The 16,350-nt window shown below is 40.0% G+C and overlaps 1 protein-coding gene across 4 annotated transcripts in view; it reads left to right on the top strand.

Annotated features, from left to right (window-relative positions):
• The first annotated feature begins 272 nt into the window (after positions 1-272).
• ubr3 (ubiquitin protein ligase E3 component n-recognin 3) overlaps positions 273-16,350 on the top strand; it is an 82,128-nt gene continuing 66,050 nt past the window's right edge. For 3 of the 4 annotated variants that reach the window (XM_084123055.1, XM_084123056.1, XM_084123054.1), the window contains exons 1-12: positions 277-756; positions 6,517-6,656; positions 7,047-7,199; positions 8,797-8,949; positions 10,150-10,190; positions 10,410-10,476; positions 10,588-10,718; positions 11,971-12,199; positions 12,387-12,566; positions 13,559-13,692; positions 15,649-15,735; positions 15,819-15,884. In XM_084123055.1, the coding sequence (XP_083979181.1) occupies positions 320-756; positions 6,517-6,656; positions 7,047-7,199; positions 8,797-8,949; positions 10,150-10,190; positions 10,410-10,476; positions 10,588-10,718; positions 11,971-12,199; positions 12,387-12,566; positions 13,559-13,692; positions 15,649-15,735; positions 15,819-15,884 (1,818 nt within the window). In that variant the 5' untranslated portion in view covers positions 277-319. Of the gene's footprint in view, positions 757-6,516; positions 6,657-7,046; positions 7,200-8,796; positions 8,950-10,149; positions 10,191-10,409; positions 10,477-10,587; positions 10,719-11,970; positions 12,200-12,386; positions 12,567-13,558; positions 13,693-15,648; positions 15,736-15,818; positions 15,885-16,350 lie in introns of all 4 variants that reach the window. The other variant, XM_084123057.1, reaches the window with a different exon arrangement.

Raw genomic sequence — 16,350 nt, 5'->3', positions numbered from 1 at the left:
ACTGCTTTGGGACTTTTCATCCCTCTCATTGTCTCCATATATATTATAAATTCCTCCTTAAAAAACAATAATCGTGGAGGAATTTTTATGCTATGCTATGTTTGTTACTTGTTCTGTCTTCATTTAAAAATAAAATAAAAAATGCTAGCGCTGGATAAAAGCGTCCGCTAAATGACTCAGAGGTAAATTAAGCCCCGCCCCTTTTAACGCTCTGTTTATTGCCACACCAGAGCGCCGCTTAGCAAAGATCTCGCGAGATGCCTCGCGAACACAGCAACAAGACAACCAAAATAAAGTGAGCACAACAAACCCGAAGCGCATGATGGCGGCGTCGCTGCTGCGCCGGGACAAGAGATCCACCGCCGCCCACCTGAAGGCAGACCTCCAGCGGGCCGACAACAGCTCGGGGCTGCGGCAGCTGCGGGAGCTGCTGGACGCCGTGCTGGACCCGGAGCGCGGCTCGGACCCGGACCCGGAGGGGCTGGACTGGTGTAAATGGCTGCTGGCCGGAGGGGACGCTTTCGACGAGTTCTGCCGGACCGTCCGATCCTACGATAACGCCACCCTCTGCGGGCTGGTGTGGACCGCCAACTTCGTGGCCTACCGTTGCCGGACTTGCGGCATCTCTCCGTGCATGTCGCTGTGTGCGGAGTGCTTCAATAACAGCGATCACACGGGCCATGATTTTAACATGTTCCGGAGTCAGGCCGGCGGGGCCTGTGACTGCGGGGACGGGAACGTGATGAAAGAGAGCGGGTCAGTAGCCACTCTGAGCGGACATCTGACTGACTGACAGGGGCTGTGTCTCTAACCCTTGGCAGTGAGCTGAGTCTGCCTACACGGACAGCTTTATAGGGCTGTCATAGCATGGGCGCATCCCGAGTCAGATTTGGATGTCATATCATAGGCGGTAACGTTAGGCAACCAAAACCAGCAGGGTTTTTGGGGATCATAGTGTCATTGCAATCTGCCTATCTTGCCATTATTGTTGTTATTATTATTATTATTATTATTATTAGGCATCATAACATATGCGCGTCCCAAATCAGCAGCAGAATTTGAGGGAGCATAATTTTAATTACGTGAGATTGCAGGGAATTTTTTTAATGTGCATTATTTCTGGATATTGAACGTCCAAGCTGTCTACCTGGTCTTAATTTTTCCCCAGTAGAGTTCATTGGTTCAGCTGCATGTTGGCCATCATAGGAGAGGTCTGAATGAGCAGGAATTTTGGGCATCATAGTATTAAACCTAGTGAGCTGCCTATACCTAGATATCATAATATAGGTGCATCCCGAGTCGGCAGATGTTTTGGGCATCATATTATAGGCGCAATCAAAATCAGCAGCGTTTTTGAGATCAGTCTCTGGCAGTTTTCCTAAGCCACGTTTATAAAAGCTACTTAAATGTACTAATTAAAACACACAAAAACATAAAATTATTAAATTAAAGTGAAAACGGAAAATATAAAAATAAAAATTGAATGCAAAGTATTAACAAATGCTATAATAGTACTAAATAGTATAATAGTACAACAATGATACAAAAAAAAAAAACAGGTGAAATCAGCAGCCGAGTTGTACTGATCGGACTCTTCGCAGTTAGCATGCTGACTGCCTAGACAACAAATGAATTTGCATATCATCTTACAAATTAAATGAATTCTGTCTGAATCTGGAGAATTTTGGGGGATCACAAGCCACTTTTCCACCGTCGGGCGACACCATTTGAATCTGTAATTGTGCCGTGCCTCACCAAGCTCAAGTGGAAATACAACTGGAACCGTCCATTACTGTTCTCTGAACCGTTCGGCCTGACAGTGGAAAAGTAGCTATGGTCTCAAACCTTGTAAACCGTCTTCTAAAGTCATAATCAGCGAAAAATTTGGACCTCATAACATTGGCTTGTTATATAGGTGTCATTATAGGTGCGTTCTGTTTCAGCAGCATGTCGTTATCAGGTGTACCCTGAATAAGCAGGATTTTTGGGCATCATAGTAGTGAGCATAGCCTAGTGAGCTGCCGATACCTAGACAACATTTTTGGGAATCATATAGGCAGATCCTGAGTCAGACATTTTATTAGGCGTCATTGTCTCAAATCTAGTGAGCCTATGCTACATGGATAGCATAATTGGATATCGGTGCGTTCTAAATTAATATTAATATTATAGGTTTTTGTGCATCATATTATAAAGCTAGTGACCTGACTACCCACGACAGTGTTTCCCAACCTTGTTCCTGAAGTGTTTCCCAAACTCTTCCTAATCAAACACAACTGGTTCAACTCATCAGCTTGTTAGGAGAGACTCCAAGACAAGAAATGTAGGGGTCAGATAATGCCTGATACAGATGCTGCGATTTCAGCAATCCTGTAAGATCATTATAAATCACACTGTACGACATGGATCTGATAAACTTGGGTACGACGTGTGTGTAGACTGAGCGATGATGACACCTATTGAACCTTAGGCTACGACGCAAGTTAGTATAAGATTAAAACATCATCAGCATGCATTAGTGCTAAACAAATACAGATGAATCGCACTTTGTGGTATTTATGTGTGCTGAAAACAAGAGGAAGTGAAAGAGGAGAATATGGATGCGGTAATGGCTTGGGAAAAGACGCCAACTTGGCATGTAAATCTTGCAAATGGATCTCGAGGGAAGTAGCTTTAAGCTTTAGCGCCATGTCGCGTTGATCAATACACTATTACATGTTGCATTTTTATAGGCTGGTCAGTAGATGTTGATCAAGCAGCAAACACACAGTGATCATGCTAAATTTATGACACTGTCCGAAAATTATCGCAGGCTATCTTTGGTCGCCATGACAACGTCTTTGAACCCCTCTCACTGCACGACGTAGGACCACCGTTTAGGAGCCGTGACCACAGAAATCGCCACGATTGGTCATATTTCGTTTGGGACAGCCCAAAATCGTACAATGTATACTGGGCATTTAGGAGACATCGAAAATGTGCGCTGTCGGTGTGCCTCTAGGAATAGGATTGGGAAATACTGACCTACGGCATTGCATCACTGACACATCTGCAATCAGCAGCATTTGGGCCGTCATAGCCTCCAACGTAGTGCACTGATTGGGGCATCGCATCATCTGCATCCTGAATCTGCAGCAATTTTGGGCATCACCTCAAACCTAGTGTCTACCTATGCATAGTTATAGAGCATAAAAACATCTAAATCTGCATCATTATTGTCATGATATTTATAGGGGTGATTTGGTTCAGCATTATTTTTGGGCACTGTAGGCAATTCCCAAATTAGCAGCAGGTTTGAGTCTCAGCATTGAGAATCAGCCTCAGCATTACCTGTACATGGCTGTCCTGAATCAGCAGTATTTCGGGAAAAACACCCTCAAACCTAGTGAACCTGGCATCATAAAATAGGTGTGTTGCTTGTCAGAAACATTTTGGAGCATCAAACGGCAGCGATTTTGGGCACCATGGACATGGTCCAAATCATCAAAAGTTTTTGGTGTCAAAGATGTGAAGGAATGGCCAGATTATACACCATTTCATTTTTGTTTACACTTCATTTCTATGGTCCTCTTTAGACATTCTACTGACTATATGAGTAACTTGTCAACCAATTCATTAGAGTATTAGTAGACTGTTAGGTGTTAGGGTTCATGTTAGTAGAGTGAGTTGACATGCAATTGCAAAGTAATTTTTTGTCAGTAGAATGTCTGTTGGGGAGCATCACTATAAAGTGTTAGCAGATATTAATCAGACAATACTCTACTGACTGGTAGTTGACATGTAGTTGCAAAGTTACTTGCAATTAGTAGAGTGTCTAAAGTGGACCATTGAAATGAAGTGTAACCTAATAATTTTCACTCAGAAATTGCTTGTAAATTTCACAAATAATTACAAAGAAATGACAAGTAGCACATTGAATTAAACATGAAATTCAAGTAGAAAGACTAAAATAATAGTATTTCCTTGTAAAACGTACTCCAATAATCTGTTTTATTTAAATCTTTTTTTTTTTTTACAGTTACTCTTTAGGCCGTTCCGAATCAACACATTTTTTGGCCATATTTCATGTACACATTCTTGTCGTTATCTTAATGCCGCGCACTAATGGTTACTGGTAAAACTGGTAAAAGTACGTTCCATTCAGATGTTGAGTATAGGCAACTCTCCTGGTTTTAGGCACAGCTGTGTGTTGATTGATACACATGCACTAACACAAGGGCTGGCTGTCAGGGGAGGGTAACAGTGTGGATTGGGCGGTGGCACCGGATCACTGCCTTACAGAGAGTGCCACAGTCTGGGTTATTTTTAACTCCCCCACAGGGTCAGTGACAGGTCTCTTCCCTTGCTTCTCTCACGCTGCACAGGGCCTTCACTTCAACAGTTCAACGTGTAGAGGTTCAGATATTCAGATATGGGACTGTGCGTGACTGCTGTCAGCTGGAGCTCAAAAGATTCCCTGTATTTGATCAGTAAAGGGTGTAATTAATTATCATGAAGTGATTCACTCTGCAGGAATGAGGATATAGGCATATAGTTTTATTATTGGTAGATGTTTACTGTGAAGAAACACTTTTGCTTTTGCTCTGGAGACTGACATCACACTACTCGCATGTTCTTTCTGATTCATAGTGACTGTCCACTGAATTTAATCATCTGACCTCTTATTTAAAGAAGAAATCCATGGCCTTTTTAGTCCCGTTCACTGCCAAGTTTAGAGATGATGTTCACTATCTATGTGAGTCTCATTATCTTAATCTTTAGATTATCAGTAATATGTGACATTACATGTGCTGTAAATGCTGAGACAACACTGTAGACAGAAGGTAAATGACTCATTCAGTGGCACATGCTGCATGACTTGGGAAAAAATAAAATAAATTCTGATTAAAATTAAAAGTGCTGAGACTTAGTTTCATATCAAAGTTTGAGATTATTTGATGGGAGGTGCACTACAAATAATTTTTGTCTAAATTACATTATAAAACGGATAGTTCCAGTCCTTGATTCTGATTGGTTGAGCCGCGTTTGAAGCCGTTGTAAATTACTCAACAAACGCACACCTGTGACCGCATTACATTAGTATTACTGCGCAACTGCCGTTTGCGATGCTTTGTTGCTGCATGTGTTGCTTAGCAACCTCTGTGGAACTACATTGCTTGGTGGAGGAATAAATGTTATACCGTTATATTTTTTTGTTGCTGGTGTTTATTTTATGAATAAAATAAATATTAAAATGAGTATTTTTTTATGGAGTAACCGTTTTCTAAAAGCAATAAGCCCCTTGAAGCCGTGTTTTACAGTGGATTTAGAACAGCTAAGGGGGTTTTAGGCACTTCGCACGGCTTCGCAGGGCTTATTGCTTAAATTTACAATAATTGTTTGTCTTCTTTTAAATTAGGGATGCACGATATATCAGCATGGTAAATTTTTAATGTTATCGGTCCGATAAGAAAATTTTGCAGATATATATTAAAGCCAATAAATAATGTATTATTTCCTTCAGCTGTGACACTACAGATGCGCACTGTGATGTTCCATGATGTTTTTGAATGGCTTGAAATATGATTGGAATCCCTGTCATATAGGCTGCATAAAATTATGTAATTATAATAGTGTTCTTGGGACATGGTTTTTAATTGTGAGACTTTCGTTTTTGTTACTCTCAGAAATTATATAAAAATTAGAATTTTGATTTTTCGGCCAATATATCGGTTATCGGCTTTCATATGTAAAGAATTATCGGTATCGGCCAAAATGTATATCGGTGCATCCCTAATTTAAATTACATTTTACTTTTTCGATAGGCTGTTACTCTCGGATGTACTTCAAAATATGAAAAAAAAAAAAAATAGAAAAGATTTTTCATTTCAATTTCCATGTGACTTTAATAGCCAGTTTTTTTTGTGAGGAGAAATACACTTCCCATAATCCAGAACAGAAATCCATCAATCAGAGTCACTGTTTCCACAGAAAAAGCAATCACTGCAACCATTGAGTCCCATGAAACATCAAGTCTTTCTCTCTACACTCCCAGTCTACTCGCATATTTCTATACTGGAGTAACATTCAGTACAGAGATTTGTGTTTTAAAACTATGTTTAAGTAACTTAAAGTTGGCATTGATTTTCATATGGTATTGAATATGTTCATTCCAAATTAATATAACTTAAATGCATGTTTGTCCCCCCCGCCCCCGATTCTTAGTGATGTGATTCCCCTCTGCCCTGATTGGTTTTTCATGGTTTTGTACTCCTTACTGAAGATTTTTTTATATATATATGGGGGAAATTAATTTGAAACATACTTCATGAACCAAGACCACTGCTAAAGTTGGTGTTCACTGTTCTGTGGTGATATGGATCAACTAGTGTTCCAGCACTTCTTTCATCCCTACAAAAGTCTGTAATGTTAGACATTTTTATTGATTACAATGAAAACAGGATTTTTTTTGTATAGTAAACCGCAAGTGACTCTGCTTACATGTTCAATTCTAATTCACATGCTCTTGTGTGACAGGTTTTGTAGTAGGCATCGGTTAAAAACGGGAGAGAACGTGCCATCAGTCCCTTGGGATCTGCTGCTCATGTCTGAGATGGTGCTGCCGCGGTTTATCATCACTATCATTCAGTACCTGAGAGACGGCTACACTGAACCAGGTGAGGACATCACTCCTCAATGCCCTTGTGCTGTTGTAACTTCTTTAAAGACCCCATAAAATGGCTTCACGGTCACACAAGGTTTGTCAGCTAAAGGCTATTCTGTTCATTTTATTGAATTTGAATTTCATTTCATGGGGCTCTCAGTGTTTAGTTTGGAGCCGTTTCAGTAGATTCAGCTCCTAAACTGACCAGACATATTGTGAAGCAACAAATAAGATAATCTGCAATAGTAAAATAATGCTTAAGTCAACAGCTTTCTCTGTGCTTTGGCATAATATCAGTCCCATGTGTATGACGTACCGGCTGAGGCTGCAAATCGTGCCCACTGGGGTAACATATGCTGCTTTATTTTGTCTCGCACACAAACATCTTGTCATGTGCCTGCAGAATCGGCCGCTGACCGAGATCTGCAGAAGGTTCTGCAACAGTTGGAGCCGCACATATCCTTCTTAGAAGAGCTCACCAAGATGGGCGGGGCCATGCGCACCGTTCTCACCAAGATCTTAACCAATCAGCAGACCTTTAAAGAACTGAGCATGGGTGAGTATGAAATGTGGTTGAGCAATTTAAGTTGTTATTATAATTGAATGTGTATGCATCGATCAGCAAAGTGCTGTTTCCATTCATTTGGTTTTACTTTACTTTACTTTTTTGTATTGGGTTGTATAATTTTTCCCTGAGGTCGTTATTTATTTATCTGACGATATCCTACCCTCTTTCTGACCCTATAGTTAAAAAGGCTGATTTTGCTGCTGTGACTTTAAGACCAATATATGCTAATTACCTTTGTTATGATTGGCTGTCCTCTTCGAATGTGAGAACTAATTTAGAGGTTGTGGGTTTTCTGTCCTATCAAAATATACTTTTTAACTGCCCATCCTTCATTAATGTGCCACTCAGTAAGAAATGATCAGGGATCTTGTTGAAATAAACTTCAGCTACTTGTTTTTTTAACACAAGAAGCCATAAACGCCATAATATTCGGCAACTTTCCCTTAACTAACTCAAACAGTTAGAAACTGGAGTAGTGTCTTTCTTTTCTGCTGTTAGGATAATAGCGTCTTCACCTCACCTTTAAAGTTGACATGGAATGAAATTATTTTCTAAATGCATGTTATAGATCTTATTGTGAATCATTTACTCTGCTTAAACTCGCTCCTGCAAGCTCACATTCATTTGCATCCACTTTTGAGTGCAACGCCCACATCTCGACATCCAATCAACAACCAATGCGAAGAAAAGATCTCCCATCATGACATTTGCATCTAGTCACTTTTCCACCGTCGGGCCAAACCGTTCTCATCGCTTAACCGTTCCATCCCGTGCCGATCCGGCCCAGCCGATCTGGATATGGTTTAATTTCCACTGCTCTTTGGAATATAATACACGAATGGTTAGTCGTTGTATTGATAGTGCAAGAGTTTACAGATGGTATGAGATGTAAATAGCGATCATGATATGGAACATGATCAGATTTTCTTTTAATTTTATAACTTCTCTCAAATAGCACGCTTGGCCACCTACAAAGAAACTGGCAGCAGACAAGTGACCAATCCTGAGTGGCGATGTCACTAAACGCATTTCCACCAGCACTGTTAACCAAACGTGTTGTGAATTCCGGGCCGAGAACGGTTTGTAACTGTGCCGTGCCGCGCCGAGCTCAAGTGGAAATATAGCTGGAACGGTTCCTAACCATTCTTCGAACCGTTCGGCCAGACGGTGGAAAAGTGGCTTATGGTTCCATGAAATACCTTTAACATCCATGTAACTTTCCAGTCTACAAGAACTGTTCGCTGAAAGGTTATTCGGAGAACCTAAAATGGATCTTCTGTGACATCACTGTGAAAATCCCCTTTTTTTAAGATTGTATCCTATATCCTACTTCCTCATTTCTTAACTGGGCAAGCACGTTTCTGACCTGTGTAAATGTGGACTTATTTTGCTTTTTGCTTTAATAAATCCACTTTTTAATCAAGCTGTAATTGTAGCTATTGGCTTCCATAATAGGTTTTTGGACAGAGGAAGATGTTTTTTTGTTCTTTTTCACACTTGATATGACCCATTTAAAATAGTCACAAATAATTTGAAACTCCCTTTTGGTCAGTGTTCTCACCTCTATATCGCCCCACACCCACAGGTCAAGAGGAGAATGTTTATGCAAAGAGGAACTATGAGAAGTATTTGTCAGCACTGAAGAATTCGGGTCTGGTGTCAGTGGAGGAGAAGGGAGCAGGAGGAGCTGGCGCTGGGACAGCAACAGACACTTCAGCAGGAGCGCTCAGTCTGCTGGGTAACACCGCTGTCTCCTCTGTTCTTTACCTGACTGTAGAGATGTGTCTTCATCCTCTTTTCTTCATTGAATAGCAAAGAGTTGTCAAAAAGTACTGACTTTCAAATGTTACATTTTATATTCAGAATTTTTTAAATTGTGACACTGAGCGGAATCGTAAACACCTCTGATTGGCCAATGGCCATTGTGTTCATGCGCTCAACGGATATGTCTGTGATTGGCTACAATGATCAACGCACGGGAGCTTTGAGAGCGCACGGAAGTGTTTGAAAGTGTTTAAAAAACAGGAGCGTTTGAAAGGACCGGTCCGCTGATAGACGCCTGCTTTGCATCTGTGCAAGCGCTTGGCGAAGAGCGTCATTGATGTATATTTTCATGTTTTTGAAGCGTTGATCATTGTAGCCAATCACAGACATATCCGATGAGCGTGTACAATGACCATTATACAGTGGTATGAGAGGTGTTTACGATTCCTCTCAAAGCGTCACATTTTTAAAATGTCAGTACCGACTTGGTACCAAAGTCTAGCCTGGAAATCCAGACCTAAATCTGAAAGATTAACGGTCTGGCGTCGACTAATGAAAACCGTCCAGCTCGAGGGGTGGCACCAAGCATGCATTTGAAAATCTCACTGCACGCAATTGGATAACACTACGACCAATCACAACAATAAACCCCATAAGCTTAGCTTCCAGCGGAGCTAACTGGTAGATTAGACTCTTGCCGTATCCGGTCGGCAAAACGGCAAAAACGCCCTTCTTGCAAAGGATCGATTCGAGCGCCGTCTTCTGTTCCTATTTTAGATAAAAAGCCAAGTCTAACTCGTTCATTGTAGCGGCCAAAGCAGTTTCAAACAACTGGTGTTCATCCATAGCCATCTTGCAATGTTTACTAATGACTTCGACGTCACAGCGCTGTCGTCATCTTTAGCTCGCCTCTGGCCCGCCTATATCAGATAACCCGATGTGATTGGTGCAGCTCAGATCGAGGGGCATATTTAATGAGCATCATTACTCGACACCAGAGTAACTCGCTGAGCAAATTCAACTTGTGCTCTCGCGAGAACTCTGGATTACCAGGGTAACCGAAGTCTGTACTTTTTGACAACTCTAGAATAGCGTATTGATGACTCTTGGATGCTATGGTAACATGGTTTTAATTTTTTTCTACATGTTTGTGGCAACTACTTTTTTATTTTAGGAGCTACTGCTGCTGCCAGTCTGGAAGACTCTAGCAAAGAGGTAGGCACACAGACTTCTGGGATAGCTCAAATGTGACCCAGCCACCAGTCAGAACAAACACTGCAGGGTGTGTCTGCCCATTGTGTTATTGTTGAGAACGCGGCTTTATTTTTGCCGCTTTAGCAATGTGAACTTATTGACAAAGGGAATAGTTTTAGCTGGGCTCGTCGTTGAGAAGAGTGTGTCAAATGAAAGGTGTTTGATGTATTTGTTTGACAGGAGGATCAGGACGGGCTGCAGGGTGTGGGACAGAGGAAAAGAGTGAAGCTTAGTAGCAGTACCAAAGGTAAATCCCATTACATCTCATCATACTTAAATCTTGTTGGCATTTATTCTTCAAATAATTTAGAAGCAATAACAATAATTACATTTCCTTGCTCTTTTCCTGTTTTGTTAGATCCATCCATAATGGACACTCTGAAACATAAATGTTTTTTAGAAGAGTTATTGTTTTGGACTATTAAGTATGAATTTCCTCAGAAGATGGTCACTTTTTTGCTCAACATGTTGCCAGATCAGGATTACAAGGTATTTAATACTCTTAAACGTATTACATATGCAGGATCCAAAATTAACCCGTGGTTTGTTTAAAGAGGCCACATGATGCTTTTTACTGGTTTGTGTCTAATGTATCTGTTTGTGATGTATAAAGTCTGCAAGGTCTCCCACAAAAGGGATTTATTATATCTAACAGAGAACACTGATCCAGAACTGCCTGAAACATCAAATGAAGTCCAGATATTGCTTCTGCAAACGTCACAATATGAGTTAGCATAATGCCCGCCCAAAGGTGTACACGAAGAAGGAAGGCAAGGCTTTCATGGCGTTTCGGATGTCGGTTCCGGTTGATCTGCTTAATCGTGTGCATTTAAAAAAAAATCTGTTTACAATTGCATTAGAAGCCTTGGAAACTGAAACTCGCACTATGGTAAAGGGCGTTACATTTCCATCACACGCTTGTGGTATTAGCCAGTCACAACACACTGGGTCAACTGGCCAATCAGAGCACTCTGAGCTTTTCAGAAGAAGGGGCTTTGTTGAAACCAGAACTCTCAGAGCGTTTCAGACAGACTGGGAATAGAGGTGCTGCAATAATGTACTGTATGTGGAAAAGTCATGTTTTTTTATTTAAAGCATGCTAACCTATTCTAATACAGCGCTAAACCTATAATGACCTTTTGAAATGGCAATAATTGCTTCTTGAAACGTGTAAATCTTAAAAAGTCTAAATTTTACCAATTGTCTCTCTATTTGCTACTTTGTGAGTTATGGTGTTTGCTCGTCTGCCATGACACTCGCTGTGAGAGAAATGCTGCAAGCGGTGTGATGCAAAAGGTCAAATGTTTCCTGTAGTGTTACTAGTAGAACATCTCATGGCTGGAAAAGGCTCTCAGCCAATCAGAATCGAGAATCAGTATTTTTTACATTGTAGTAATGTAAATATCATATATAAATAGCATATATGTGTTTGCAAAGTTTCTTTTCTAGTTTTGCAAGGGAACACAAATGTTTTGCAAGGATCGCAGCATTTCTCGGAGACATATAATACTTTTGCAAGAGAATGCAAAAGCAGTGAAACACTTTTCCTCCTATCTCATATATCAAATATTTACAAATGTTTAGTAGTGTGTAAATTGTTCTGAATTGTTGCATATAACTTATTTATAGCTGGTGCAACCAGCACCTGATCTCTAAAGAACCAAATTGCATTGTTCTAATATATTTGTTTTTATAATATAGTTTTTTACCAAAATGTGTACTTTCTTCTCCTGTGCCACAGATCACGTTCACTAAAACATTTGTACAACACTACGCCTTCATCATGAAGACCCTCATGAAGAGCCACGAGTCCGACACCATGTCCAACCGTATCGTTCACATCAGCGTTCAGCTCTTCAGTAACGAGGAGCTGGCGAGACACGTCACAGAGGAGTGCCATTTACTGGACATCATGGTCACTGTGCTTCTCTACATGATGGAGAGCTGCCTTATCAAGAGCGAACTGCAAGGTAAGCATAGAAAATAACCAAAGAAATGTATGCTACTGTTCCTACTGTTTCTGCTGGAGATGTACTGAACGCTGTATACAAATTTCTTGAGGCGACACCTGGGTGACCACTGACCAGCTACATTTCCAGAATGTGCAAGTGTAAAATGTTTTGAAATGTCTTCTATCTGTGTTTTTAAATGTCACAGATGAGGAGAATAATCGCCATGTGGTGGTCAACTGTGGTGAAGCTCTACTGAAGAATAACACCTACTGGCCTTTAGTTAGTGATTTTATTAATATCCTCTCACACCAAAGTGTGGCCAAGCGCTTCCTGGAGGATCGCTCTCTGCTGCTGCTCTGGATGAGCTTCGTCTCCTACTTCCAAGGTCAATAACTGGCAGGAAATCCTGCGGTCATAGATGCTGTTTTTGTTTCAAAGTCTGTGGTGCTGTTTTTTCTTAGTTCTATGAATGGCACAATGAGAATGAATTGGCATTTACTTAATTGTAAAATGGTTACAGCTAAAGGCTTAATTATGCCCAACTCTTACTATTTTTGTACAAATATCTAAACTTTAAATAAGTAAAGATACATTTACTTGAGGAACAAAATGACCTAAGATGTTGAAGGATAATAACTTTAACGATAAAGATATAAAAGAATAGCAGAGTCCACACCACAACTATAACGATAACGGCATAGAGAAACAATATAGTGTTGTATTGAACCGCTGATGAACGGCAAAAAAACAGCCAATCAGAATCCACCAAACTTTAAAAAGCTTGTGCATTTAAATTGGCAAGGTGACAGAACTGAAGCGCACTTAAACAATAGACAGAATGATACTGTGTGCTGGTGCGGACGCTGATAAAGTTATCATTATACTGTAGTTACCTTTATAGTAATTGTTCTTGGTGTCTTGTTTTCTGAAAAATGTCAAAATGATGTGAGTTGATGCTTAAATCAAGAAGAAATATCTACCAATAGGGTCAGAAAAATATATTTTTTCTTGTTTTAAACAAGAAATTCTTAATTTTGATAGAAAGCAAGATGTAATATCTTACGTTAGTTTGCTTCTCAAGTAAATTGTTTCTTGATTTAAGGATGTTTAGATATTTTTACTGGAAAACAATACAAAAATCGTTTATTTTGTGCAGTGAATACTGTATTGTGATTGTATTTACAATATAGCATGACATCGGATGCCTTGCCTTGCTTCAAAATAAGAAGCATCTAGAACTTTCTTTTATAAAGTTAATTTTATTTTTATTTTTGGTTATTGAGATGTTGGTTATGTTACAACTGAAACTTGATTTCGGTGAGTCAAGAATTCCCTCTGATGTTATTGATTTCTTCCCTGTATCTTCTGCTCCGTCAGGAATGAATCTGAACAAGAGAGAGCTGAATGAGCATGTGGAGTTCGAGTCTCAGACGTATTATGCAGCGTTTGCAGCTGAGCTGGAGGCCTGTGCTCAGCCCATGTGGGGTCTCCTCACACACTGCAAAGTCAAAGTGAGCTACATTCATCTCTGCATGCGTCACTCCAGCACCTTTCTGTTTGTAATATTCTCTTTTATCTGCTGCATACTGCGTTATATTTTAGGTTGTAATTTTTATTATTGCAGGTTTGCTTTTCTATAAATGTTGTCGTACAGTAGTTACATGTAACTTGATAAATGAGTTCAAGGGCCATTCACACAGAACAGGTTTTGCATTCAAAAATGTGAGATTTTGGCAGTAGAAAAGGGGGAAAAACACAAGGTCTTGAGACTCTCTGTTTTGTTTTTCCAAATTGAACTTATTTTACCCTAAACACTTCGTCTTAGAGTGCTGTGTTATGTGCGAGATGCTGCAAAAGACGCGAGACACTGGTTTAGCGGTCAAACATGTCCATCTAACACAGGGGATCTCAACCCACAACAATATCGTCCACAACAATATTTGAAGGTCCTCCCTCCTTGGAATAGCTTGAAAGATGTATTTTCATTATAAAAATAACCTAATAATAACCTTGATTTTTAGCAGTTTTGTTTTAGCTTAATTTAATGCTTGTTTTGTCTATTATACTATTTTAAATAGTATTAAGTAAGGCTGTCACGATTCCTCGATTAAAGTTGAGTACTCCATTTTAATAATCCTCGATTGCATTTTACACGTGTCAAGTAACCGGCAAAATACCTTAAATGGTGCATTTCACGGATGAGAATCCATGAACCGCATTTTTATATAGTGGCTTATAATGTTCATCTGGGAATGCAAACAATGTGCGCCATTTCATCAAATTTGTAAGTGAAATAATTTTTAAACCTATGCCAACACATGAGAATACATCAATATGTTTCTAAATATGCAAACAGTTTCAAAATAAGTTTAAACCCTTGAGTTTGCATGTTTTGTTGTCAACATGTTCAAGAAATTACATTGGCTGTAGCATTTCTATAGTAAAGAAGTAGCCTGTTAGGGGGTAACAGTTTAGGACCCAAGGACCAGATGTTTGTAAGAAGACCCGGAGTCAGAATTATAATAAATTAAAGAAAAGTTTTACTGAAGATAGTTTGCAGTTTCATCAGCAGAAGTCAGCTTCAAGACTCACACAGGAGTTCATAGGCCGCCCCACTAACAGCAGTTATACCCTTCACCAAGGTCTAAGCTATGTCATTGCTTCAGGTTGCAGTTTCTGATTGGCTAAGAAATAGATAAACATAGTAATTTTCCACACATATACAGATAAACTGAAGCATATCTCCATCGATTATGCGGCTGACACTCGGACCCTGAAGTCAGGCACGTCGTGACCTTCCAGTTCTCAGATTTGGGTTGCTGGGTGCCAGCATGTCCCGAACAACAACTCCGTCAATCTCCAATAATGCCAGTGGTTCCTTAACCTGTAACCAAAAAGACTAACACACACACACCGACACAGCTTTTCTAAGGTTGGATTTGGCCAGGCTCTAACTATAAACAGGAGAGTCCTCTCAAAACATCAAGATAATGTGTTCTTTCTCTCAAGAAGAGCTACATTTTAGTCTAACTGGAAAGTAAGGCTTTAACAAAGAAATTGTCCCTTAAACTATTGGCTTCAACAACCCCTGTGTTTAACACGTTGAAGACCTTTCTCAAACACAAAACATGTCCATATTTCATTTCAGGAAGCCGGGCTAAATGAGCAAGCACTGTTACTTCATTCAGATATCAAATACAGACATTAGAGAATACATGAAAAGAACATTTCAGTAATCACACTGGTAACTTCTATAACAAAGTAAAATCTCCAGAGAAGTCATTCAACTCATTTGATATTTAAAAGGAAAAATATTGATTAATACCTTGATTATAATCACTCATATGTTTATGTAGAAAAATAATAGAAAATCAGCACAGTGGAATGCATAGATGTGTTCTGTGTGAACTGGCCCTGTTTAGTGTTTAGTGGCTTAAGTTTGAATTGAACATGTTTTGTGTTGTCAGGAGACCCAGGAGTACACTAAGACAGTGGTGCGGTACTGTCTGGAAACTCTTCAGATGTGGTTTGATGCCATTGGGTTTGTAGATGAGGTACAGTCTTGATGCTTAAACTGTCAGATTAAATGTCTTCATGAATGTGGAACTGGCGAGAAACCTTTCTCTCTCTGTCACAGCCTTCCCTCAACCAGCTGACCTTTCATTTACCTCTCCATCGATACTACGCCATGTTCCTCAGCAAGGTGAGCTTGGAGCCCAGTCCGACACACTCAGAACCTGTACAGTATTTTTAAGTTCCTGTATGAATTAGTCTTGTTGAGAAAACCGGTTGAGTGAATAATTTAATGTCTCGCTGATAAAGACAGTCACTTGTTGCCTAGTCTCAGCCTCAGACGTCACGCCCACGGAACATTGGCTAAACGTCTGATGCATATGGTACACTTAACTGGAAACACTTCAGGAATGTCGAAGTCGTCATCTGATTGGTTGAATTTTATCGGATTTCCGGGGGGCGCGAGTGTCGCGTTTATTTTCGGTCCGCCGGGAAACAAAGCGCAGACGTGTAATTGCGTTTCCTACTGATTTACTCGGTGTTTTGATCAGATGTGGTAATGCTGACGCCATTGTTGTTATACGTGCACGAACAGATCAATGACTTACTGCTTGTTTTCTTCTCCTTTTTTGATTTTCTATGCTGACTGACTTGTT

This window comes from Abramis brama (assembly GCF_963993115.1).
Source record: "Abramis brama genome assembly, chromosome: 8".
Taxonomy (NCBI): domain Eukaryota; kingdom Metazoa; phylum Chordata; class Actinopteri; order Cypriniformes; family Leuciscidae; genus Abramis; species Abramis brama.
Note: the sequence above shows the minus strand (reverse complement) of the source record. Positions and strands in the feature narration are given on the sequence as shown.